At 46.8% G+C, this 24,480-nt stretch overlaps 1 protein-coding gene and 1 long non-coding RNA gene across 3 annotated transcripts in view; both read left to right on the forward strand.

The window, feature by feature from the left end:
* The first annotated feature begins 991 nt into the window (after nt 1-991).
* On the forward strand, nt 992-5,792 carry LOC125961517 (uncharacterized). The gene is made up of 3 exons (XR_007472314.1): nt 992-1,115; nt 5,220-5,269; nt 5,670-5,792. It is a non-coding gene; the product is annotated as an uncharacterized LOC125961517 (long non-coding RNA).
* Nucleotides 5,793-9,368: 3,576 nt separating this feature from the next.
* The window catches only part of SHISA9 (shisa family member 9), a 293,564-nt gene continuing 278,452 nt past the window's right edge, over nt 9,369-24,480 (forward strand). For both annotated transcript variants that reach the window (XM_049699770.1, XM_033428780.2), the window contains exons 1-2: nt 9,369-10,356; nt 20,546-20,673. In XM_049699770.1, coding sequence (XP_049555727.1) covers nt 9,671-10,356; nt 20,546-20,673 — 814 coding nt within the window. In that variant the 5' untranslated portion in view covers nt 9,369-9,670. The remainder of the gene's footprint in view (nt 10,357-20,545; nt 20,674-24,480) is intronic.

A 24,480-nucleotide genomic window follows, 5' to 3' on the forward strand; every position in this document is an offset into this window, starting at 1 on the left:
CCATTCAGGCATGGCCATAAATTGCCTCACTCAATCTTTCTGCTCTTTCATCCACATACATGGCTCCACATGGTATCCACATGGCTAAAAGTAAATGATTTCAGAATGGTGGCGCTACATCACGGGAGGGACTTGGATTCCTAAGTCGTCATTTACTATGTTAAGCCCCTGAGATCTTGGGTTTGTGTGTTATAGCAGATGACCTAATCTGACTAATAAATTTGTTTTCTTGCTTCTTTTGTTTACCAAACTATAGGGTCTCTCTTATTTCTTCTTGTACCCGCCTGTTCCTAGCACAGTGCTTGGCACAAAGTGATCATTCAATAAAGGGTTGTTAAGTGAATGAAAGGCAGTTGGATTCAGGACGAGGACATAGGGGGTTAGGTGAAACTAGGGGCAAGTGTAATTGTCACTGTGAGAAGTGATGAGGGCTGAACTGAAGCCGTGACAATGGGGATGAAAGGAGAGGAAGGATCTGATATTTATTTAGGAGGGAGAATTGACAGAACTTGGTGATTAATAGGACATGGAAGTTGAAATAAAAGTTGGTATTAAAGACCTTCCAGTTTACTGGTTTGGACACATGGCTGGGCATTGATGCACTGAACTTTCAAATGTCCAAGGGAACATGTAGGTGAAAACACAGCTCTATGTGACTGTTGCTTATTTGGTTGCAGCACAATTCATGTATATAAGTTTCTCCTTGAATATTGTTGGCTGGGCAATCTCGGTGATATGGAGATTTTTAAGTCTACTGTGGTTAGTAGTAATGGGATTTGATATATGTGGTAGGTTGATGCTGTGGTCTGAACGTTTGTGTCCCTAACACATTCATATGTTGAGATCCAGCTACCCAATGTGATGTATTAGAAAGTGGGGCCTGTGGGAGGTGCTTAGGTCACGAGCATGAAGCCCTCATAATGGGATTGTTGTTCATACAAATGATATCCCCCCACCTCTTCCACCATGTGAGAATACGATGAGAAGGTGCTGGCTATGAACCGGTAAGAGGGCTCTCACCGGAATGTGACCATGCTCCTGCCTTGATCTTAGAGTCCCCAGCCTCCAGACTGTGAGAAATAACTTTCTGTAGTCTAGAAACCATCTAGTCTAAGGTATTTTGTTATAGCAGCCCAAACAGACTGAGACAGTTGATATAAAAATAGCTGCCGTCATTCACACATCCTTGTATGCAGGCCCCTTTTCAATGTGACTTTTTGCAGCTTTTCCCATCAAGAGAAGAAGTCTATTTCTCTACACCTTGAATAGGGACTTTTTTTTTTTTTTTTTGCGGTACGCAGGCCTCTCACTGTTGCGGCCTCTCCCGTGGCGGAGCACAGGCTCCGGACGCGCAGGCTCAGCGGCCATGGCTCACTGGCCTAGCCACTCCGCGGCATGTGGGATCTTCCCGGACTGGGGCACGAACCCATGCCCCCTGCATCAGCAGGCGAACTCTCAACCACTGCGCCACCAGGGAAGCCCTAGGGACTGGTTTTATGGTTTGCTTTGAGCCAACAGAATGTGGCAGAAGTGATGGTGTGATTGTTCCGACCCGGGTCTCAGTAGGGCTTTCATGCCTTCTCTCAAAAGGAAACCTGCCCAGGTACCGTGTGAAATATCCTGGGCTAGCCTGATGGCATATGAGAAACCTCATGGGATGGAGAGGAACTTTCCCAGCTGAAGGCTGTCCCAGACCAACCAGCACCCTGAGGACCTGGCAGCTAATAGCAAATCCATTAGTGAGTCCAGCCAAGACCAGAAGAACCATTGAGTTGAAGCCAATTTAAAAGTTTCCAATTCACAGAACTATTAGTTAAATAAATAGCAGTTGTTTTAAGCCACTAAGTTTTCGGATGATTTGTTACATGTTAAAAACTAACTAATACAATCTGTATTTATAGGTATTTGAGCAGAGAGAGAGGGTCTGGGGAGTAAACAGCTGTGGGTTTTTCATCTAGTCTCAGTTGATTCCTAGGGTTAAAGTTAGTTGTTTTAACCCATGTAGCTAGCTGGAAAATTCATGACTCCAAAACCTATTTTGATTTCACAAGTATAGTTGGATGGACTTAAATTATTCAGATCATTGCTTCAACCTACCACTTTACTTGTAAACAGAAGCTACTGTGATGTTTTTAAATTAGTTGTCCCAGCCTCTGGGATTTCATCTATAGTAAAATGACCAAAATTGGGAAGGATAGGTTTCCAATTCTTCTCTGGTAAGAAATATTTTAAAAATCACACACACACACACACACACACACACACACACACACACTATATAAATATGAAACTAACATGGAGTAACTCCAACATTACCTTAGAAAGAAAATTTTAATACAAACAGAATATATAACAATTAAAAGAGGTGTTTTTGAACACATTTCATCAGCCTTACTTTTTCTCAATTTTCTATGGCTTAGTGAAAACCTCGACACACATTGGTATTGTTCTGTGGACTAGCTTTTGAGAACTACTTTTAAAGAGGGTCTACCAAAATTCTGCCTGCTATGTTTCTGAGAATGCTTACACACATTTAACTTAAGTTAACTTAATGTTAACTCAAATGTCACCACCTCTGGGAAGTCCTCCTTTCCTGGGTTGGTGGAGCTAAACATCCTCCTCTAAGCTTCCATAAGCTTGACCTCTGTTTCTGCTGGAGTTGCATTACCTATACACAGGACCGGTTACATAATTGGTGGGACCACGTGTTCAAAAATCATTTGGAATTTCAAGAAGACAACTGTAGAGCATTAAATCAAGCATGGAGCCTTCCGGAGCATGGGTCTCTGTAAGGCTGCACAGATTGCACGCCCAGGAAAATTCTGCCCTGCCTCTATATTCTATCTCAACCTGGAGATGTTGTGATCCTGGAAAGCAAGATCTTGTCTCAGTCATCTGTCTCCTCAGTGTCCAGTGCAGTGCCTGACACATTGTAGACTCTTGAGGTTTACTGTAGTGAGTGTTTCACTGCTAAGTGTGAAACTGAATAATGGAAACCTCATTTAAAATGGAGTCTGGGGCTTCCCTGGTGGCGCAGTGGTTGAGAGTCTGCCTGCCGATGCAGGGGACACGGGTTCGTGCCCCGGTCTGGGAGGATCCCACATGCCTCGGAGCGGCTGGGCCCGTGAGCCATGGCCGCTGAGCCTGCGCGTCCGGAGCCTGTGCTCCGCAACAGGAGAGGCCACAGCAGTGAGAGGCCCGCGTACCGCAAAACAAAAACAAAAACAAATAAAATGGAGTCTGGAGGCCAGAAGGGGGAACTCTCAGGCACTACCACTCCATTCACTTACAGACCCCAACAGAAAGAAACATACCTTGCATTCCCAGCCTGAAGATGTCACTTCTTTCCTACCCCAGCAGGAGGAAGGAAGATTTCTTCCCCCAACCCCAGCAACAAGCCCAGCCAATGGGAACTGTCCAAACTCAGCCAATGGGAAGCCATCACCACCCTGAATCTCGCGATCCTTCGAGGGGACCTTTGTTCCAATCACCGAATCCTAACTTCCTCCTTTTCGCTATAAAATAACACTCCTCTCCTTTGTTTGCTGGACTTGCATAGAGCTTTCGCTTGTATCAAATTGCAATTCTGATATTCCCAAATTAACGCATTTTGCTGGTAAAATAACTGGCTGCTTTACTTTTAAGGTCAACGTAAGGTTACTTTCACTGCGCTGATCTCTCCACACAAGGTATGGAATGTATGTAATATGCCTGGGGAGAGGCACCATTCTTATCCCCATCTTATAGATGAGGAAACTGAGGCTTAGAGAGCTTAAGTGACTTATTCGAGGTCATAATCTCATTTGAGAAGGAGCCGGGATTTAAACATAGGCAAGACTCAGTGGTTCTTGATCAGTTTTGCCCCCTGGGGATGTTTTGTCAACAGTTTTAAGTTGCCAAAACTAGGAGGTGCTGCTGGCATCCAGTGGGTAGAGTCCAGGGATGCTGCTAAACATCCTACAGTGCACAGGACAGCCCCCCAATGGAGAATTAATTAACCGCTCCAAAGTATCAGCAGTGCTGAAGTTGAGAAACCCCGTCCTGTTGCTAAAGCCGAAGCTTCCTAAACCTTGGTTTTCAGTACCAGCCACTTTATATTCTTTATTCGTATTTCACTTCATTAATAAATACTATATTTATTATTTTTAAAAAATTGACTTTAAATTGTTGTACTTGAAAGAATTAACTATATCTTAAACATTTAAGCCATGTGTTTGATAGGTCATTTTTTTCTGATACACATTGAAATAAATATGTCAGTGAAAAAATGTTGCCTGCCATGTCAGTAAACAAAGGACGTTGCAGCCGTCAAGCCACTACAGACTTCCTGGACAACCAGCCCTGAAGGAACTCAGGATGGAGTAAAATGGGGTGCCCACTGCCAAGCCCTTAGCCATTGCAGTCAACTCAAACGGTGCACCCTGAGGGGATTCAGAGTGGAGAAAAGCAGGATTCCGGCCCCAGGTAGCTGAGGAGCGTATCAAAAGAATGATTTCAGTGAGCCCAGACTCTTCCATCTTCCCAGACATAGAAAAGCGCTAAATTCATTAACTTGAGATATCTGGTTTTCTTTAATTAACAGTAATTTGTTTTTAATTAATTTTGGCTGCGTTGGGTTTTCATTGCTGCATGCGGGCTTTTTCTAGTTGTGGTGAGCTGGGGCTACTCCTCGTTGTGGTGCGGGGGCTTCTCACTGATGAGCACGGGCTCTAGGCACGTGGGCTTCAGTAGTTGTAGTGCACGGGCTGTAGAGCGCAGGCTCAGTAGTTGTGGTGCATGGGCTTAATTGCTCTGTGGCATGTGGGATCTTCCCGGACCAGGGCTCGAACCTGTGTCCCCTGCATTGACAGGTGGATTCTTAACCACTGTGCCACCAGAAAAGTCCCCAATTAACAGTAATCTTTTGATGTTCCGACTGCCTGGTCTTTGTTGCAAAAACTCCTGTATATTCTGGCTCCTCCCTTACCTCTTTGGAGCAGTCCCTCAGAGCGGTCTGAGAGTCCTGTCTCCCTGGCTTGAAGTCCTCAGATTGTCCAACCAAATAAAACATAATTCTCAGCTTTTAGGTTGTGCATTTTTTTCCTCAACAAATATAAAACTGTTTAAAAAATCTTTGTTGGGGTACCACCAAAAATCATCTCACACACCACCTCTAGTCTTAGAGAACCCTACTGCAGACCCACTTCACTTCTTTTATAAGGCTTCTCTTATCTTTTCAGAACAAGAGACTAAAATACATCAAATCAGTGTGTTGCTTGAAGCTGGCAAGGTACTAGCTACATTTTGGCTTCTGTCGGGGAAAGTCTTCGAGAGGATGTGACCACCCATTAACCAGAGAGCTGGACCTGGGCAATCTGAGGCTCCTCTCTCCCTCCTCTGTCCTTGAAATGTACATTCCACCCACTGTTCCCTCACTAGAAGCTGTTCCAAGGAGGCAAAAGCCTAAATAAACTGTTAAGATTCTGGCAGATGGGTGCAGAGATCTACTCCTCTTGCAGCCGCCCAAGACAAACTCTACTATAAGTTCCCTTGTTTATTAATTCTGCCAATCTGGAGTGGCTGCTTCTTTCTTCCCTCTCTCCTGAGATGGGCCAGTTTCGAATTTCACCGGGGAAGCTCCCTGAGGTTATAAACTAAAGCTTCTTTCAACTCTTTTATTTTTTCTCAAGGCTAACAGTTGCTTAGAAACTGCTTTGAAGCCCTAAGGACCACCTGATGGGACAATTAACAAACAGCTCCTTGGAGTGAGGGCCACAGCTGCAAATAATCTAATTTGTTGAGCTGCTTCTGGACATTGATTGCAAGTCCTGGTAAGCGAACATCCTTCGTTGCATTGCTGTCTCCCCTAATTGTTGGGGAGTACAATTGCATTCTCGCTGTTACATGCACTGCAGTCTGACATAATTAAGGCTAGAGCCAATGAGATTCTTCTTTAGATATTAAAAGCCCCTGTGTTGTAAATAATAATGTTATCATGTCTTTCATAGAAAGCACTTTCATTAAAAGCTACATTTTAATTTCAACACGTGTGCACGAATTCATTTGGGTAGTGGTAGGGGGTGGCATTTACTAATGATTTTTCATCTTCCATTAACTTGCCAGGTGTTTCAAATGCCCCCCCACCCCCCAGCCTCCAAAGCCCTGAAAGAAATATATTCTCAATCACATGTTCCAAATGGGGGCATGTTCCCAATAATCACACGTCTAGTACGAAGTAATGAATCTATTTACTGACTTGACATACCCAGAGGAAATCAACTTTTTTCCTTTGAGGAGTAAAAGGAACCAAGATGATTCCTCTCTCTTCTAAATATTTTTCAAATTCTTGGGAAATAGGCTCGGGCAGTGTTCCAGGGGGCAGTGACAGCCACGGCCGGCGGGAGCAGGAAGGGAATTTGGTTTGGGCAAAGCTTATGGGGCTTCAGGTATGGAATGTGGTAAATAAGCCACGCAGAGTGGATTAGGTCCGCTACTTTCCAAAGCAAGATCCCTGCACTCTCCCTGTGACAAACAGGGGGCAGTCTCTGTTAATTAAAGCCGGGAGCAGCCGCCAGAGCCAGTCTCCTCTGAGGACCAGACTCAAATGTCCTGGTGACAGGCAATATTTTACAGAGATTGGAGGCAGATTCTGAAATGGACTTTTCTGTCTAGATTTTGTCTCTTTTCGCTAAGATTGTTCTTTTTTAAAAAAATCAAATTTAGAAGGGCCTTCAAACCCCCAACTCTTGCGGGAAGGTGTCTGTGACCTAGCCCTCAGTGGTTCGTTGCCCTCAGCTCTCAGCCGTGATGCTTGCTGGGAAGAGTCACATGGGGTGCAGTGGGGTAGGATGGCAGGAGACCTGGGGTTAGGAGCCCGGCACTCTGCATCCAGCTGTGCATTTCCCCTTTGCTGGCCATATGACCTTGGACAAAGCCCTTATTTGAGCCTCAGCTTCCTGGACTGTTGCAAACATGCTGGAGCAGAACTTCCTAATTCTGAATTAGTATGTGGAAATATCCCAACCCCTCTGCATATCTGTCTCAGCCCTAGGTGTTCCTTTCCTCTCTCAGTTTAAGACAGGGTCTTGCATAAAAGGTCTTAGTTCATTAAAACAGCCTGTACATATTTTTCAAGTGTTTCCCGTATCCACATTGTTCGAGATGCTGGGGGACCCTGTGAGAGTCAAGGCCCTTTCTGCCGTGGACTTTACATTTCAATGTGGGAAGACAGAAAAAAAAAACCCCATAATGTCAGGTGGATGGAGAGTCTGGAGGCCTATTTTAGGAAGGCGCTACCTGCGGTGGTTAGAACATAGGCTCCTGAGTCAAATTTCTTGGGTCAAATGCCAACGGCAGCACTTCCTTGCTGTGCTTCCTTGGGCACCTGGTTTAATTGCTTTGGGCCTCAGTCTCTCCCTCTGTTGTGTGAGCTTGGTAAGATTACCTAAAGGGTAGAGTTAAATGAAGTCAGTCATTCAATGTTTCAGCAAATATTCCCAGATTGTCTGCTAGATGCTAGGCACCGCTCTAAGCATCCTCGAGGAGGTGATTTTAGAACAAGCAAGCTTAGTGGGTATGTTACAAGCATTGAATAAACGTCAGCTGTGGTCAGCTCTCCCACACCAATGCCTGTGTTTGTAGAGACTTACACAGTGCTGGTGTGTGTGGGTGGACAGACAGTCCACACTGTCCTGTTTTGGGGATCCCATTATGATGAATCCGATGAGTTCAGACTACACAATCTCGTGCCTCGTCTTGATGGCTTTAGTACATGATACAGCCCATAATTCAGTGAGTCTTCCAGGGCTGGTACACCCCTGGATACATTCTATCAGTATTGCCCTGGTGTGTTTTTGTTGGAATAGGGTCATTTCTGCAAGTCTTTGGGGGAGACAGTAGGTGACCGTTTCTTCAAAGAGAAGGCACAATTAGCTGAACTGCGTCTCATTCTGAGAAAACTTGCAACGGAGTCCCAATAAAACCCCATGCTTTTTCAATTAAGGGGACACCCCCACCTCTGCCGTATGTCATTTTATATGTGGCCCAAGCTCTTGGTTCTTTGAAAATGCCCTGAGAAGCCCTTGACTGCAGCCAAATGGAGAGAAGGGTGGTGGAAACATTTCCCTGCAAATCGCCTAGCCTACTGCTAAGTGTATACTTAGTTAATGCAATTAAAAAACAAAACGCAGGGGCGTGTGGGGATCTAAATTTGGTGTAGCAGCTTTGGTACAAATCCTGTTTTAGGGGCTACTGGAGTCAAATTCAAGCCGAGGAGAGGAAGAAGTGGGAGAAATGGGAGAGGGCCGACGGATGGCTGGAATCGGCTGATTTGAGAGAGGGCAGGTTTGGAAACACTGACTGGCGACGGGAGACTGAAAGCCGAGGAGGCAAGGCCCGGCTCGGCAGCTCCCGGTGAGGATATCAAGGGACGTGGAGGGTCGGTGGGGACAGGGACCAGCCGGCTCCGGGAGACCGATGCGCGCGGGCTCCAGGTACCGGAGGGCAGCTGAGGCCGGGCGCCAAGGCCTTGCGCTGCACCAGATCTGGGCGCGCCGAGGCGGCGCCTTGGTGTGCCCTCCCGTGGAGCGCAGGGAAGGCGGCGACGGCGAAGAGGGACAGAGTGGCAGGTCTAGGGGTCTGGGAGAGTCCCAAGGAAAGACGTTCTGGGACAGGCCATTGCCTCGGCCTTGGCCGCTTCCTCACCTTACCCCTGCGTTTCTTTGACTTTAGTTCATCCCGAGCCCCTCTCCCGGGGGTGCTTACCCCGGGCCCAGGCGCTTGCCACCGGCCTTCCCAGCTCAACCTTGGTCCTCGCCTGGGCCCCGGGAGTTGAGCCAAAAGGGTGGCGCCTCTGGCTGGAGGGCACAGTCGGGGAAAGGGCAGGGCGGCCCCGCGCCACCTGGGAGGGGTGATCCTGATCAGACTGCGCCCCAGTCTGTCTTGGAGTGGAAGCTACCTGGCCTGTCCCTCAACCCTTCGAGTCACCCCTTCCCTAGTGGGCCGACTCCAGCCGCAGCTGCTGCGCACGCTCCCGGGAAAAAGCCCCGGGCGGAGCCGCCTCTGCGCCCGGAACAGGTCTGAGCCGCGGCTCCCCTCCAGAGAGGGCGCGGGAGGTCCCGCAGCCGTTTCCACCTGCCGGGAAATCCGAGCTGTGCTTCAGCCTCTGCGGCTGCCGGAGCTCGCTCCTCTCCGCCCGCCAGCCAGGCTCAGCTCTGCACGCCCCCCAATTGGCGCCCGCCAGCCCGAGTCACCTCTCCCGCGCCCCCGCCCCTCTCCAGCTCGCTCCCGCCCCCTCGCCCCCCCCCCCCCGCGCCTCCTCTGCCCGCCCTCCTCCCCCTCCCCCTTCCCTCCTGCCCTCCCTTCATTCCACAAGTGTTGCTTAGCTCTCTCCGGCGCACTTGGCCAGCTGGAGAGGTGAGAGGGATCCTGCGAGCGGGCGCGAGGCGGCGAGTGCAGAGCCGCCGGCCGAGGGGAGGCGCGGACAGACCGACTCGCCCTTGCTCTCCGGCCCCCGCCTCCCCCTGTGGCCATCCGGACCTGCACCCCGCGCTTGCCCCCGCTCCTCCTCCCCCCGCCCGGCCGGCGCGCTCCTCCCCGACCGGCCCCTCGGCGCGCTGCGCGCTGGAGGCGAACGCGGGCTGAGCCGAGCGCAGTGGCCGCCGACCACCGAGCGCCCCGCGCCGCTCCCTGCATGTGCGGCCCGCGGCGGCTCGCAGCCCCCGGCAGCAGCCTCGGCAGCTTCGGCCGCGCCTCGAGAGGCGGCTGCAGCGGCTCCAGCGGCGGCCGAGCGGCCGAGCCCGGGCTGGGAAACACGATGCGCCGCGTCCTCCGGCTGCTCCTCGGCTGCTTCCTCACCGAGCTGTGCGCCCGCGTGTGCCGGGCGCAGGAGCGAGCGGGGCACGGGCAGCTGGCGCAGCTGGGCGGCGTGGTGGTGCTGGCGGGGGGCAACCGCTCGGGGGCCGCCTCCGGAGAGGTCGGTGAGGGCGTGGGGGTCTCGGACGCACCCCCGACCCGGGCGCCCACGCCGGACTTCTGCCGGGGCTACTTCGATGTCATGGGCCAGTGGGACCCGCCGTTCAACTGCAGCTCGGGCGACTTCATCTTCTGCTGCGGGACTTGTGGCTTCCGGTTCTGCTGCACGTTTAAGAAGCGGCGACTGAACCAGAGCACCTGCACCAACTACGACACTCCACTCTGGCTCAACACTGGCAAGCCCCCAGCGCGCAAGGACGACCCCCTGCACGACCCCACCAAGGACAAGACCAACCTGATCGTTTACATCATCTGCGGGGTGGTGGCCGTCATGGTGCTCGTGGGCATCTTCACCAAGCTGGGGCTGGAGAAAGCGCACCGGCCCCAAAGGGAGCACATGTCCAGGTGGGCTGCCTTCCCCCCCCCCCCGGGCTCTCCCTACTCTCTCCTCTCCACCTTCCTGGAGGCAATGGCGCTCCCCCCGACCCTCGCTTCTCCGCGGGGGTATGTCACCCGGGGAGCCAACTTGGGCTGAGAGTGCAGAGAGGGGACGCTGCGCTCAGCACAGGTGCGGACACGAGCGTGTGTGGGGGTTAGGGGTGTCTTCTCCCCCGCCCTCTTGCCGCCCCCTCCCGCCGAGGCTTGCAGCGGGCTTGTGACACACAGTCCCTGGGAACCCGTGGCTCCGAAGTCTTGGGCTTTGGGGAGGGGTCCAGCCTTCGGATTCCAGATACTAGCCTCTAGGTAAACAGGGGCCAGCGAGCCCGAAAGGGAAGGGGGGCGTGTGTGAGCTCGCGCGCGCGCGTGTGTGCGGGAGGGAGGGAGGGAGGCAAGGAGTGTGTGCCGCCTGCAACTCGTACGACTCGCGAAAATGTGGCGAGGGAGGTGGAGAGTGCGGGGAGGGCGAGAACAAAAGCTGTGCTTGGAGCGGCCGCCTCGCTTTCTCCGAGCTGCCAGGTCCCTGGAATTGGGACCTCGCCACCCCTCCCCTTAACCCCCTCGTCCCCCTCTCCAGTCGCCACCTCTCCCCGCCTGGGGCAGCGACCTCAGCTGCGCGCTACCCCCCCTTGCCCAGGCTGGCGTGGCCTCCAAGGACCGGAGCCTTCTCCCCGCGCGCCTTCACCCCCCAGATACTCTGATTCGTCAACTTCCCCTTTTGCCTTGTTCATTATGCAAGTCCCAGCACGAGCAGGTCTCAGCAGATGGGAGAAGGCATTTGGGATTAATGGAGCTATTTGCCTTTTGCTTTTTTTTTTTAAAGTATCTAAATCGATTCGCACAACCTAGTAACTTTGAGGCGGAACACGCAGACGCGAGGACGCAGCCCCCGGCCGGGGTGAGGCCTGGGGTTGGTGTGAGGTCCGGGCGGGCGGGGTTGAAGAGCGCCGGGTGGCCTGCGAACAGCTGGATGACTGGGGCGCCAGGTTTATTCTTTTTCCGAATATGGGGAACAGAGTCGCCATGTGTTCCCCCCATGCCCCACCCAACACACACACACCCCGCACCTCCGGGTGCCAGTGTGCCCGCCTAAAAAATCTCAACAAAGAGACCCACCAAAAATAGGCGAAGGAACATCACCACCTCACTAGTAATTATTTTCTACTTATACTCAGATTATCCGTTTTTTTTTTTTTTTTTTTCCAGATGGGAAGAATTTGGGGGAAGAGGTGAGGAAGTTCCTCTCGGTTTGGGTCAGTAGGGAGGTGTGGATGGATGTTGAGGTCTGGAGGCACAGAAGTAAGCTCCCAGGGCATTCAAGAAAGCCTGACCTACTAAAAAGAGTCAAGAGCAGGCCCCGCCCACCTCCCCGTAACCCCAAGGTGCCCGATCGCCAACCGCATGGGCCGGGTGGTTTCACTTCCCCCACTGTCCTCGCCAAGGGTCTGTATTAAGGTGAGAGTGAGACACGGAAGCAGGGCTGCGGCAGAGACTGTTGCCTTGGTAGGGAGATTCACCCAGGGATATAGGTAGGCTGCCTTTCGGCTTAATTCCTCTGCTGAAATCTCCTTGGAGCCTTTGCCTTGCAAACCAGCTCTTACAGGAGCCCTCCTCCTTGTTTGGTTGGGATGGGGGTGGAGAGGCATGAAGAGGGAGGTGAGAAGGTGGAGAGGGGAGCTAACCTTTGGGCATCTGTGGGAGAAAGATGCTAGCTTCAGGCCAGCAGGGACTCAACTTCCTGGTCCTGCCCCCTTGCAGCTCTGTTTACTTCAGCCCAGCAGGCTGCAGCCACATTCTTCTGCAGGTATCGGAAGAGGTCTGCTTGGAGGTGAAATCTAGGCGTACCCAGTCCTGGGGTAGCAGAGCCTCAACACAGGCTCTCCTTGCATACATTTTGGGAATTCCAGAATGGAGTGAAGGTATGTACTCCTGAAGAGAAAGGATGGTTGATTCTTACTTGCAACTCCTAAAGTATAGTTTTCAACCTCGGCTGATGTTTAGGGTCACCTGGAGTGCTTTTAAAAGAGTCCTCTTGCTGGGAGCCCCACCCTAGATGGTTCAAATCAGAGCCTCTAGGGTGGGGCCTGAGCATCCTTACTTCTGTGTATCTCTCCAGGCTTTACCGTGTTCAGCCAATCACTGTCCAGGAAAAGGAAGTAACATTTGCTGAGCACAGTTCTGGGTGCCAGGCGCTATACTAGAGGGGTGTGTGTGTGTGTGTGTGTGTGTGTGTGTGTGTGTGAACATTTTCTCGTTTAGTTTGCACAGCGATGAGACAGGTGCTAATTTAATTCCCACTTACATAGGAGCAAATCATAGCTGAGGTTGGTGGCTTGCTCAAGGTCACACAGAAAGTTGTGCGATCCCTAGTCCCCTGGTTTCAGCTGTGTCTGGGGCAGATGTTTTCAGTTTGAGTGAGCGTCAGAATTTGGGGAGCTTCCTAAAATGCACAGTCTTGAGTTTGATCCAGAGAGATACTAAATCCATCCGTCTGGGCCTCGGAAATCTGCATTTCACCACCTCCCTGAATGGCTCACGTAAAGTGGTCCACACTTGGAGAAACAGTGGTCTTGATTCGGGAATATGTTACAGGATTGAGGATGGATGAATTCATCCAGTGTGACTCTTATTTACATTCTATTGCTGGTTTTCCCCGTGTGTGTAGCCTTTATGTGTATTTCTGTGGTGCTGGGGGCCGCCCCAAGTTCTCACCAAACGCATCCTGCTCTGCTGATGCAGTTAATCATTTCAAGTCCCAGCCATGGCAGTGGCCTCATCCACTTTTGCCTGCACGGGGCCATGGGATGCTTGGGTGGGGCCAGCACACCAAGCTCGGCATCAGAGAGACTATACGGTGGCTTCTAGGTGAAATTAACCTGCTGGCTGCAGCCTCTTCATTTACTTTGTCTGCAGCTGCTAGGGTCACTGGGATGTTCTTACCTCATCCGAAAGTATCTTCTCAAAGACTTAACAGCACGTGCTGCTCCCACGTCACACCCTGACTGGTATTGATGACCAGTGTGCTTGTGTTTGAGGAGGTCAGTTTCTAGGCTCAGAGTCCTGGGCACATCCCACGCTTCCCTTTGGGCTGATTAGGACTGAAAAAAACGGAAAGACAGCAGTTCCGGGAGCGTGCATGGACCTTGCTTGTGATGTTGGGAGAACTGTACAGATGCTCATTCAGCAGCTGTAACAGCTGCCACATTCAAGCACAATTTATTGGAAGAAGTGACTGCAAATGGTGGCCAGCTATGGGTACCAAACCATGCAGACCTGTTTTGTTTGGTCTGCAAGGTATTTCTATTTAGGTATTCTTATTTTTAAGTTTTCCTCAATTTGTTATTGTGAAACATTTTAAACATACAAAAAACTTGAAAGAAGAATAAACACGAAGTCCAGTATATCTTTCATCTAGAGCAGGGTTTCTTCCCCTTACACTGTTGACATTCGGAGCTGGATAATTCTTTGCTATGGGCGCTGTCCTGAGCATTGCAGCAGCCCTGGACTCTACCCACTAGGTGCAGGTAGCATCCACCCCACGCTTCATTCGGGACAATTAAAAACGTCCTCAGGTGTTGCCAAAAGTCATCCAGGGGCAAAATCACTCCCAGTTAAGAACTACCAATTTAGATTTAACAATTATGAGTATTTTGTCCTGTTTGCTATCTCTCTTCCTTCTTTCCTCCCTTCCTTTTTTCCTTCTTTTCTCCTTCCCTCCCTTCCTCTCTGTTTTCCCTTTGTTTTTTGGCTGAAGCAGTTGAAAATAAGTTGCAGACATGACGCTTCATCCTTGAATACTTCAGTGTGGATCTCCTAAGAACAAGAACATTCTCCCACATAACACAATTCCAGTATCACACCCAAGAAAAAGAACAAAAATTCCGTAACATCGTCAAATAGCCAACTGTATTACTGTTTTCCCAGTCATGTACCAGAAATGTCTTTTAGAGCTTTTAGAGTTTCTCAAACCAGGATCCAGTCAAAGCTCACTGCCTTTGGCTGTGAAATCTCTTTAGTCTCTATTAAGTATGGTGTTTTAAAACCAACTTAGAACCAATTGCCAACATTTAAAAACTGAGAGATTTCACACAGAAATCCAGATTTCTGATTTCTCTTGAGAAATGGATAGGTCTGGTAATATTGGACCTGCATATTCAAACAGCAACTGTTCCCTCTAGGACCCTCTTAGGTTTAATCTCCAGCCACCGCCCCCCCGCCCCCCCAGCCCCATTCACTCAGTTATGTTACCTGCGGTCCCCAGAGAGGTCATCAGGCTGATCTTAACAGAAATGGGCTTAAGTCAGATGGCTCCAGATTCAGTCCCAGCTCAGCCACTTAATAGCTGTGTGACTCTGGGAAATTTACGTCACTTCTCTGATTCTCAGGTTCTTGCCTACAAAATGGGATGATGAGGGTCCCTGTAGCATAGGCTTGTGTGAGGATTCACTGAGACTGGGCTTAGAAAGCTCTTAGAGCAGGGCCTGCCATATGGTCACTGCTCAGTGACTATTACCCTTTATCATCATCCTTATTACTGGAATTTTCTAACCCTTATCTACCGAAGTGGGTGAAGTTGTAGTCTGGAACTCTGTGTCTAGCCCTTGCTCTGCTATGACTGTTTAGCTGTGTGACATTGGCCAAGCCTTATAACCTCTCTGGGCTTGCATTTAATTTTAGCAGAAGGAGTGGCAGGTTCACAATAGGAGAGACGATCCATGTATGACAACATTAGATGCATTGCAACATTAGACAACATTAGATGCATGCATGGCCTGGGTGATATTGAAGAACACTTGCTTTTACTATTACTATTTACACTTCATTTTACTATTTTGCCATAAGCTTGTGTGTAAATTCTCATTTAATTTCATGTCCCACCACAAGGAGGTCCGCCTTATGACAGTCTGCCTTTCACAGAGGCACAGATTGCTTTCCAAGAGGATGCACAAGCCCCTAGTGAGTGGAGGAGTTGGACTTCAGGCCCAGACAGTCTGAGGCTGTAGCACGGATCCTTGACTACTAGGCTGCACTGCCTTGGATCACTGAGATGCAGGACTTCAGTCTTTGCAGATCACAGAGAGGTGCTCGATGCCCTGCAAGTAACAGTGCACACATCAGGGCCAGTTCACGGAGCCACTGTCAGATCAAGACTAGGCATGTTTTCTGCATCTGCCCCTGGCAGGGCCAGCCCCTTGGCAAAGGCATCGGTAAGAAATGACCTTGGGGCAGGAAGCTCTCTACACTCGAAGCCAGTAGGGAACACACGTCATTATTTTGCCCACCTTCAGACAGAATCTGAAATCCAAGTGACAAATTATGTAGCACAATGTCCTGTGTGTTTTTCAAACATGCTTCACGAGTATTGGAGTCTCTTGCAAAGAAATGGCATCAAGTGATATATGTCCCTTCTTCCCTTGCCTTTTCTCTCTTATTCCAGCTTCCCTTCCACCTCCCCTTTTTCTTACACATTTATGGTTATCTTGTGGCTTCCACCAGCTCCCCAGGCTGGAGAAGCCCATGAATGCATATACTGTTGGCCATGGAAAAGTCTAAGTTATTTTTCTTTGCAGAATATGTTTGCTTCTCTTTGGGTACTGAGTCCTTACATTTGAAAAATCAACTTTAACAACATTGCAAAGCAGTTATACTCCAATAAAGATGTTAAAAAATCTACTTTATTGGGGTCTAATTTACACAATAAAATGCACACACATTATCTGTACAGTTTGATGAGCTTGGACAAATGTCTACACCTGTATAACCACTACTCCAGAAAGGTACCTGGTGCCCATTGCCCTTAGATCCTTGAAAAATAAATGATGCTTCTGGTAAAAGAGGAAATTCTCAGGAATCCCATTCAAGTGTTTAAAAGTCAGGACATAGTTTAGACCTCGGAACCCCTGGAGGCTATGAAGCAAGATGCTGGAACTCTGAGCTTTGTTCGGTAATGCTGGGGTCTTTTATTTGCTTTCTGTAATTGGAAAGAAAAGGGATGCAGCCTTTTCTTTTTGTTCCTCAGCTATGCCACGCTCATTGCTGCTTTGGAGTTGTTGTGTTCGTTTGCCTCAAATTCTCTGGCTGGCCCCTCCTCTGCATTCAAGTCTCAGCTCAATGTCACCTGTCTGAGACGCTGTCCCTGACCCCACAGGCTTACTTACTAACGCCCCCCTCCTTGCCCCCTCCAGCCCATCACTCAATGTTATTTGCTTCATTTCACATTACAGTCTAAAATGAACTTAATAATTTACTAGTTTACTAGTTTATTATCTGTCTCCTTCCGTTATCTTTCACATTAAGGAGTGCAGGGATGCTAACAGTCTCTTCCCCATCTGTCACCTGTGTCCTAGTACGGTACCTGGCACATAGGAGTTCTGATTCCTGACATCCTGGTTTATATGACATAAGGTATCTTCTCATTCAGTCATTTCATTTGCTCATTGATATATTCATTCAATAGGTTTTTTTTTTCATTCAATAGGTTTTTATTGAGTACCTATGGTATACCCAGCCCTGTGCAGAGAGCTCTCAGAATGCAGCAAATAGTGCAGGCACAGAGCTCATGGTCAAATGGCAGGAGACAGGTAATGTACAAGTAAATATACAAGTGAAGTGATACTAAGTTGAACCTTATGAAATTGCCAATATTCCATCATCTTCAACCTCAAAAATGGCGATGTTTTAACTAACAATTTGGAGCTGGGTTAAGGGATATCAAGGAAAAGTGTAGTTTCTTCAATAAGGTGCCTGTGTTAGTTAGGGTACTGCAGAGAAACAGAACCTCTAGGAGATCTATCTATGTATCTATCTATGTATCTATCTATCTATCTATCTATCTATCTATCTATCTGTCATCTATCTATCTATGAAGAGATTTATGCAGAATTGCCACACATGTTAATTGAAGCTGGGAGGTCCAACATCTGCAGAGTCAAGGTCCCAGTTTGAGTCTGAAAGCCGTAGAAACATGAAGAGCTGACGTCCCAGTTTGAAGGCTATCAGGCAGGGAAATTCTCTCTTACTTGGGGGAGGGTCAGCCTTTTGTTCTATTCCAGCCTTCAACTGATCGGATGAGGCCCACCCCATGGAGGGCAATCTGCTTTCCTCAGTCTGTCAATCTAAATGTTAATCTCATCCAAAAACAGCCTCTCAGACGCATCCAGAATAATGTTTGACCAAATCTTTGTTCTCTTCAGTCAAGTTGACACATAAAATTTACCATGACATTACCTTTAGGATCTTGCTATTCAGATTGTGGCCTGTGGACCAGCAGCATCTCCATCACCTGGGAGCTTGAGCAGAATCTCAGGCCCTGCCTCAGACACCTTGAATCAGAATCTGCATCTTAACAAGACCCCGAAGGTAATCTGAATGCACATTCGAGTTTGAGAAGCACCCGAAGTACGTGCCACACATAAATACCAATTCCTTGGGCATTTGTTTGGCTTGTAGTACATAGTTGGTTCTTTCCACTAATTCACTAATTTTTAAAAACACATCCCTAATTGTAACATTTTTTTAGCATACACCCCAATATGTGCACATACCAACAAAAATTATGTACACTATAGCATTTATTATTTTTTAAAATTTTATTGAAGGGTAGTTGATTTACAATGTGTTAATTTCTGCTGTACAGCAAAGTGATTCAGTTTTATATATATATATATATTCTTTTTCATATTCTTTTCCATTATGGCTTATCACAGGATATTGAATATAGTTCCCTGTGCTATACAATAGGGCCTTGTTGTTTAGATACACTATAAAGCATACATAAGAACAGAAATATTAAAGTGAGCTGAAGGTGAAATAAATATTTACAATTTCTTGCCAATGGTGCTGACTTCGTGCAATCATTAGCTCATCTCTCAAAGCCTAATGTGTGTTGAGGATGAAGCTCATCATTCATAAATAAATCCATAGTTTGAATAGTTTTCCTGAGAGCTTTGATTATTTTTGGCTGACTTCATTTTGATCTGAATAGGCCATCATTGTTTTAACCTTGTGAGAAGCTGTTGAAGAGGAGGGGAGAGTCCAATCTGTCCTTTTCCTGTGCTGTGTCATCAGTATTATCTCCAAGCTGTGGTTTTGTTATGGGGGACATTTTTAAGCCCCATGTCCACGTAGTGATGGTTAGCCTGGTAAAACTAGATACTTTGCCTGCACATCCGCTTTAGGGGTGCACATAACTGCAATACAGGTGATGCAGCCTAATGATGGTGCCACTGCTAGCCACCCTCCTTGGTCCAAGACTCCAGATTCTCACCATCTGACATGGGTATTCCAAATGAGGGCTCCAGCATCAATTCACATATTAAATTTATTTCTTATTCTTAATGACTAAAGACCATACACAGAAGTTCTCATGTTTCCTTGCCCCATGCCAAATTATTTTAGGCAGTCCCTGAGTGAGTGGACCACATCTTGAAGACTCCTTGTCCAGGATGTGCGGGCTCTAAGAATCCCTGTCTTCACTGCATGCTCTGGGAAGGGCTGCCTTGGAAAAAGTATGGCTTGGCTTTTAGGTGAATTGCATGAATTTTGGCACTCAGAAGAAGCCCAGGGAATCTGCCGATGGCAGTGCTGACCGAGTTCATGGATAGACTTATTGAATATTTACTTTGCTGTCCTCTTGAAAGTCCGAATATCCTGAAATTTTGGAGCGACTCCTTAGAGAATCTGTTGATATCTATGGCTTCTTCTTCGAGAAAAACGCACAAATAAAATTTCCATTCAATTCCAGAGGAGTTCAGAGATCCCCTGAAGTTCATATAAAGAGGCTGTTTAAAAGTGAAAAAAGGCAAATTAGGTTTGGGAGGCATCTACTCTATGTTTCAAACATTCCTTCCCTGCAGCCCCTTTGAGTTTCAGGCCTTGCTTACTGCACAGAGTAGGAAGGAGCCTGGACTCTGATTTCAAAGACACTCAGATTTGTATCTTAGTCCCTCCACTGATTAGCTGAGTTAACTTGGCCTTTTTTTTGTTTTGGAGAATGGATAATCCACACCTTGTAACATTATCCCCCCTGTTTGCCATAATCCAGCTTTATTGGCCTTCTTGCTTGTCCCTCAGATACCTGAACTCTTTCCTGCCTCAGGACCTTTGCACTTGCTGCCCCTCTGCCCAGAATGTTCTTTCATCGTCTTTATGTGACCAACTCCTTCTACTGCTCAGGGCTGTACTCAAATATCACCTCCTCAGAAAGGCTTTTCCAGACCACTCCATCTCAGTATATTTAGGATTAAAAAAAAGTGTACAGAGACTTCCCTGGTTGTCCAGTGGTTAAGACTTCACCCTCCCAATGCAGAGGGCCTGGGTTTGATACCTAGTCAGGGAACTAGATCCCGCATGCCACAATGAAGATCCCTCGTGCTGCCACTAAAACCTGGCGCAGCCAAATAAATAAATATTAAAAAATACTAAAAAGTGTACAATTCAGTGGTTTTTAGTATATTTAGAAAGTTGAGCAACCATCACCACTGTCTAATTCTAGAACATTTTCATCATCCTAAAAAGAAACCCATCACTCATTAGCAGTCACTTCCTATTTCCCCTCCCACACCCCCAGCCCCTGGCAACCACTAATCTACTTTGTCTCTATGGATTTGCCCATTCTGAACATTTCATGTAAGTGGAATCAGTTCACCTCTCTGAGTCTTTGTTTACTCATCTGCAAACATAGAGTAATAATCCTCATAAGATGTTTACATGCTGCTTAGTTGAATTAAAGTATGTAACGTGACTAGTATAGTGCCTGGCTTACGGTAAGTACTCAGTAAATGTTACTTATTGTTAGGAATAGTGGACCATTGCTGTACGTGAGGTGTTGGTATCTAGGGTTAGTCATAAAGGGGAACTAAACTTGTGGGGTGCAGACATATTACATATATTCATCATTTAATCCTCTCAGCAACTCTATAAAGTAGGTAACACTGCTATTACATCACTGTTGTGAGAGGCATGTGAACTGTTCTGCGTGAGGTCCTTATGTAATCTCTAATTGCAGTGATCTTACTTACTAATGTCTTTTTTTCCCCTCTGCCCCTCAGTAGAATGGCAGCTCCATGGAGGAAGGGGTCTTGTCTTTTGTTCATAGGCCCAAGTATGTGCCAATCATTGTTTTGAATGAACAGATTTAAATTTTCTCTTCTTTCAGGGCCCTTGCAGATGTCATGAGGCCACAGGGCCACTGCAACACTGACCACATGGAGAGAGATCTCAACATCGTGGTCCATGTCCAGCATTATGAGAACATGGATACCAGAACCCCCATAAATAATCTTCGTAAGTACAGCTGTGCGATCCATTCCAGTCCTGTGTGGTGACCCAAGTGGTGGTCACACCACTCCAGATTTCATGGTGTATGTTTGGGTCCATGAAGAGCTTCTATTTGTTGAATAAGAAGTTTTATTTTATCTCTTCTGGATCAAACTGTGTTTGGCATCCTCAGATTTCACTTGGTTTGTTTGTCTGTTAAAGAGTGGCCCGCTTGGTGGATTTCTCATGTTTGCTTCTTCTATTAGCAGAACCACTTGGGTGGTTCATCTTGGTTGATCTGTTAACTAATGGCCCTCTTGGTGGGTTCATCATGTTGGGTACCTAGTTAACCAATGGATTACTTGGTTGGTTCATCTTAGATAGTAAATCTGTTAGCCGATAACCCATTTTGTTGGTTCATCTTGATTGGGTAATCTGTTAAGCAATGGTTCATTTGCTTATCTGTCTCCCTCCTGAGGTAGACCAATTGTGTCTTTTAGGTTTCATGCTGCTTTCAGTTAACAGACACTGGTTCAGAAGAACTAGATTTATTTTTCATAAAACTAGAGTTTCGTAAATATAATCCACAAACTCTGTGTGTGCGTATGTGTGTGCGTGTGTGCATGTGTGTGGAGTTTTGAGTTGTGGTTATGTTTGGGGTGGGCGTGTATGTGTGTGCGTGTGTGCATGTGTGTGGAGTTTTGAGTTGTGGTTATGTTTGGGGTGGGTGTGTATGTGTGATTCAACAGTAGCAAATTGTTCCATTGTTCTTCCAGGAAAAAAAAGCTGCATTTGCTATTGTGTTTCAGTATGTATTCTTTAGCTGATGGAGCATAGTTGGGGATCTTAGTATGGTCCCAAAGATTTTCTTTCCTTTCAAAGATCTGTATATACAACATACATTATGGAGCTGGTGCACTGAGAACAGGGAGTGGGGAAAACAAGATGGTTTTGTTTTTGACGGTAGTGTACTACCGTGGTTACTCCTAGCAATTATGTTTTCAAGTAACCGCCACATTAAAGTAATGTGGAGGGGTTGGTTTACAATAACAAAAGCCAGACAATTTAAAGGATGCATTCAGTTGTGGCTGGAGGTTCTTAAAAACAGAAACATTTCTGGCAGTGCACATTTTTCTAGTCTGGGTCGCCTTTGCTAAAGCTGCACGAGGAGCGGCATTGGTGTTTTATTTGCTGAATCATACTTTTGGACTGGTTGCAAATTTTCATGCTCAACGGGTAGAGGAATAAGCCTGTGGAATTTGACATAGGTGATGAAAATTCTCTGATTCTGCATGGTGACAATTGTTCATGCCCTTGGAAATGTCGCTGTATGTTGGCAAAGTCAGTGTGTACATGGTTTGAAAATGGGTTACTAAGTAGGTCTTAGGTTTCATTATATTAAATAATCTGACATTATTTATTTGTGAACTGGACCATAAAATGATATGAGAAATAGCCACATTTTAGAGCAAAATACACCAGCCATTGGAAGTTTTATGACCAAATCTCACAGCCCTGAAAGATATGGTAAATTGCGCCAACTCTGATATGGCAATCATATCCAATTCTGGTTTTGATGGAAATGAGCACATTCTCCTTCAGAATGCACTGGGAAATAAGTTGAACCTAGGTGTATGTGAGTCCCAAACATCATAAGTGAGTGATTACGACCATGAAGTAGAGAAAGCGGAAATAGTATTGAGTCCCTGGCTATAAAAGGCAGCCGTTGAAAGTTTCTCATTTGAAGTTTCAATTTTTAGGATGATTTTGAATCAGCACTTGAGTGGAATAACAAAATCATTGAAGGCACTCAAATTTCACCATTCCATCAGGCAAAAAGGGCAGGCGACATTAATGAATCTTGCTTTAATAAGGAATTAAAAACAAATATTTATCTTTTTGGTTGTGTTGGGTCTTAGCTGCAGCAGGTGGTCTCCTTAGTTGTGGCATGCGAACTCTTAGTTGGGGCATGCATGTGGGATCTAGTTCCCCAACCAGGGATCAAACCGAGGCCACCTGCATTGGGAGCGTGTAGTCTTAACCACTGTGCCACCAGGGAAGTCCCTTTAGTAAGGGATTTTTGTTTAAAGTTGTACTGAGAATAAATTGTTGTTCAGAGATGGGTGTCTAGGTACTGAGCAATTCAATAGTCTCCTGTGACAGGCTAACTTGGTTTATTTATGATTCTTGCTTTTAGTCTATATTTGTGTTTCAGTAATCAATGGTCTTTTTATACTAAGAAAAAAAATGTGTCTTGTAATATTTTACTGGGTAGAATTACACCAGAGCATTCCTGGCAAACTACAGGGGAGAATTCCAGGTGTTATGTCACAAACACTGCATTCTCATAAGAATTACCACAGATATTAATTTCATATAATTTTGCTAGGTTGGTTCAATCCTTATTTCCAACTGTTTTTGGGACTATCTGAAAATAAGAAGCATATAGCCTTTCCACAGATTTACATTAATAAGTTTAATTGATATAACAAGTTAATTCAGTAGTTGGTAGTGATTGTGTTTCCTTGTAATTACATGTTTGTCTTTTGTTGACTTACAGGAGCTCTTTATATATTGTAGACATGTGGGAAAAATTTGCATGTTCAGAACAAAGAATGATTTGGGAAGTTCATTGAGAAGATAGGACTAGATAACTGATATTTATCAGTTATTAAATGTTCAAGAAGCCAAACCGTCACCAGAGCCCACTCTGACCAGTAGAGAACTAGGAGAGAAGGAATTCTGTCTAATAACCAGAAAGTAGGACCAGATCTTGGTACCAGAATTAGCATGCACCTATTGAGTATAAAACCCTTTTCTGGACATTATGGGAGCTACAAAGATTTACCATTACAAAAAACGGAATGAAAGATGCATCTATTTGTGATACAACAAGAAGGGACACATCGTGCCATTTTTAGGGTGTTCTTCACTAAACATTCAAGTTGCCAGATTTGACTGGAAGTTCGATAGGCCCAACTTAAATGTTATTTTCATCTCTGTTCAATTACTCACTTGATATTGCTTTAGGAGAACAATCATCTCCATATATTTATCTCTCCTCCTCTTGATACTAAAGCTGGATCACTTTATGATCGTTCCCTTATGCTTTGTTCAAATGCTAAGAGAATCAACAGTCAGTCTGGAAATCTGGATATTTGGAAGGAAGGGAGTGGAGAAGGACTAGGGTGAAGGCAAATAGGGGGCAGAGGGCTTCCATGTGGGGAAATTTTTTGCCAACCTTTATCGGTTTTGTGAAGCTGATTTTTCCGGTGATAGGCAGGACTTGGCTTTTTTATCTGAAGATGGATTTTTCTTCAGCAGATGCTGAAGGGTCTTTCCAGGCATTCAGTGATATTGCCTAAAAATATTTAGTCTGATAATCAGAAGGTCTTGGACCTCTTTGATTAACAGGATGTAGATTCAGATGAGATAGTGATTTTCTGCAAGGGCTCCTAGGCTTCTGTGTAATTACAGTTTGCTTCTGAAGGCACGTTTTGTCCTCAAGTGCTGTGAACGTGCTGTCTCCCCGACCCCAGCCTCCCTGCCTGCCAATGACACCTCCCACCCCTTTTGAGAGTCCAGGGTAAATGTAGGCTCCCTTTGGTGTTAAGAACGGGATGAACCTTTTTTTTTCTTCTTTTCTTTTCTTTTTTGGCTGCGCCGGCGGCTTGTAGGATCTTAGTTCCCCGACCAGGGATCGAACCTACGCCCCCCGCGGTGGAAGTGCAGAGTCCTAACCGCTGGACCGCCAGGGAAGTCCCTAGTGTTAAGAATGGGAGACGTGAATGAGGGGCTGTGGGACACCATATCACCTGGATCACTGTTTCTCAA

This window comes from Orcinus orca, chromosome 16 (genome assembly GCF_937001465.1).
Source record: "Orcinus orca chromosome 16, mOrcOrc1.1, whole genome shotgun sequence".
Taxonomy (NCBI): domain Eukaryota; kingdom Metazoa; phylum Chordata; class Mammalia; order Artiodactyla; family Delphinidae; genus Orcinus; species Orcinus orca.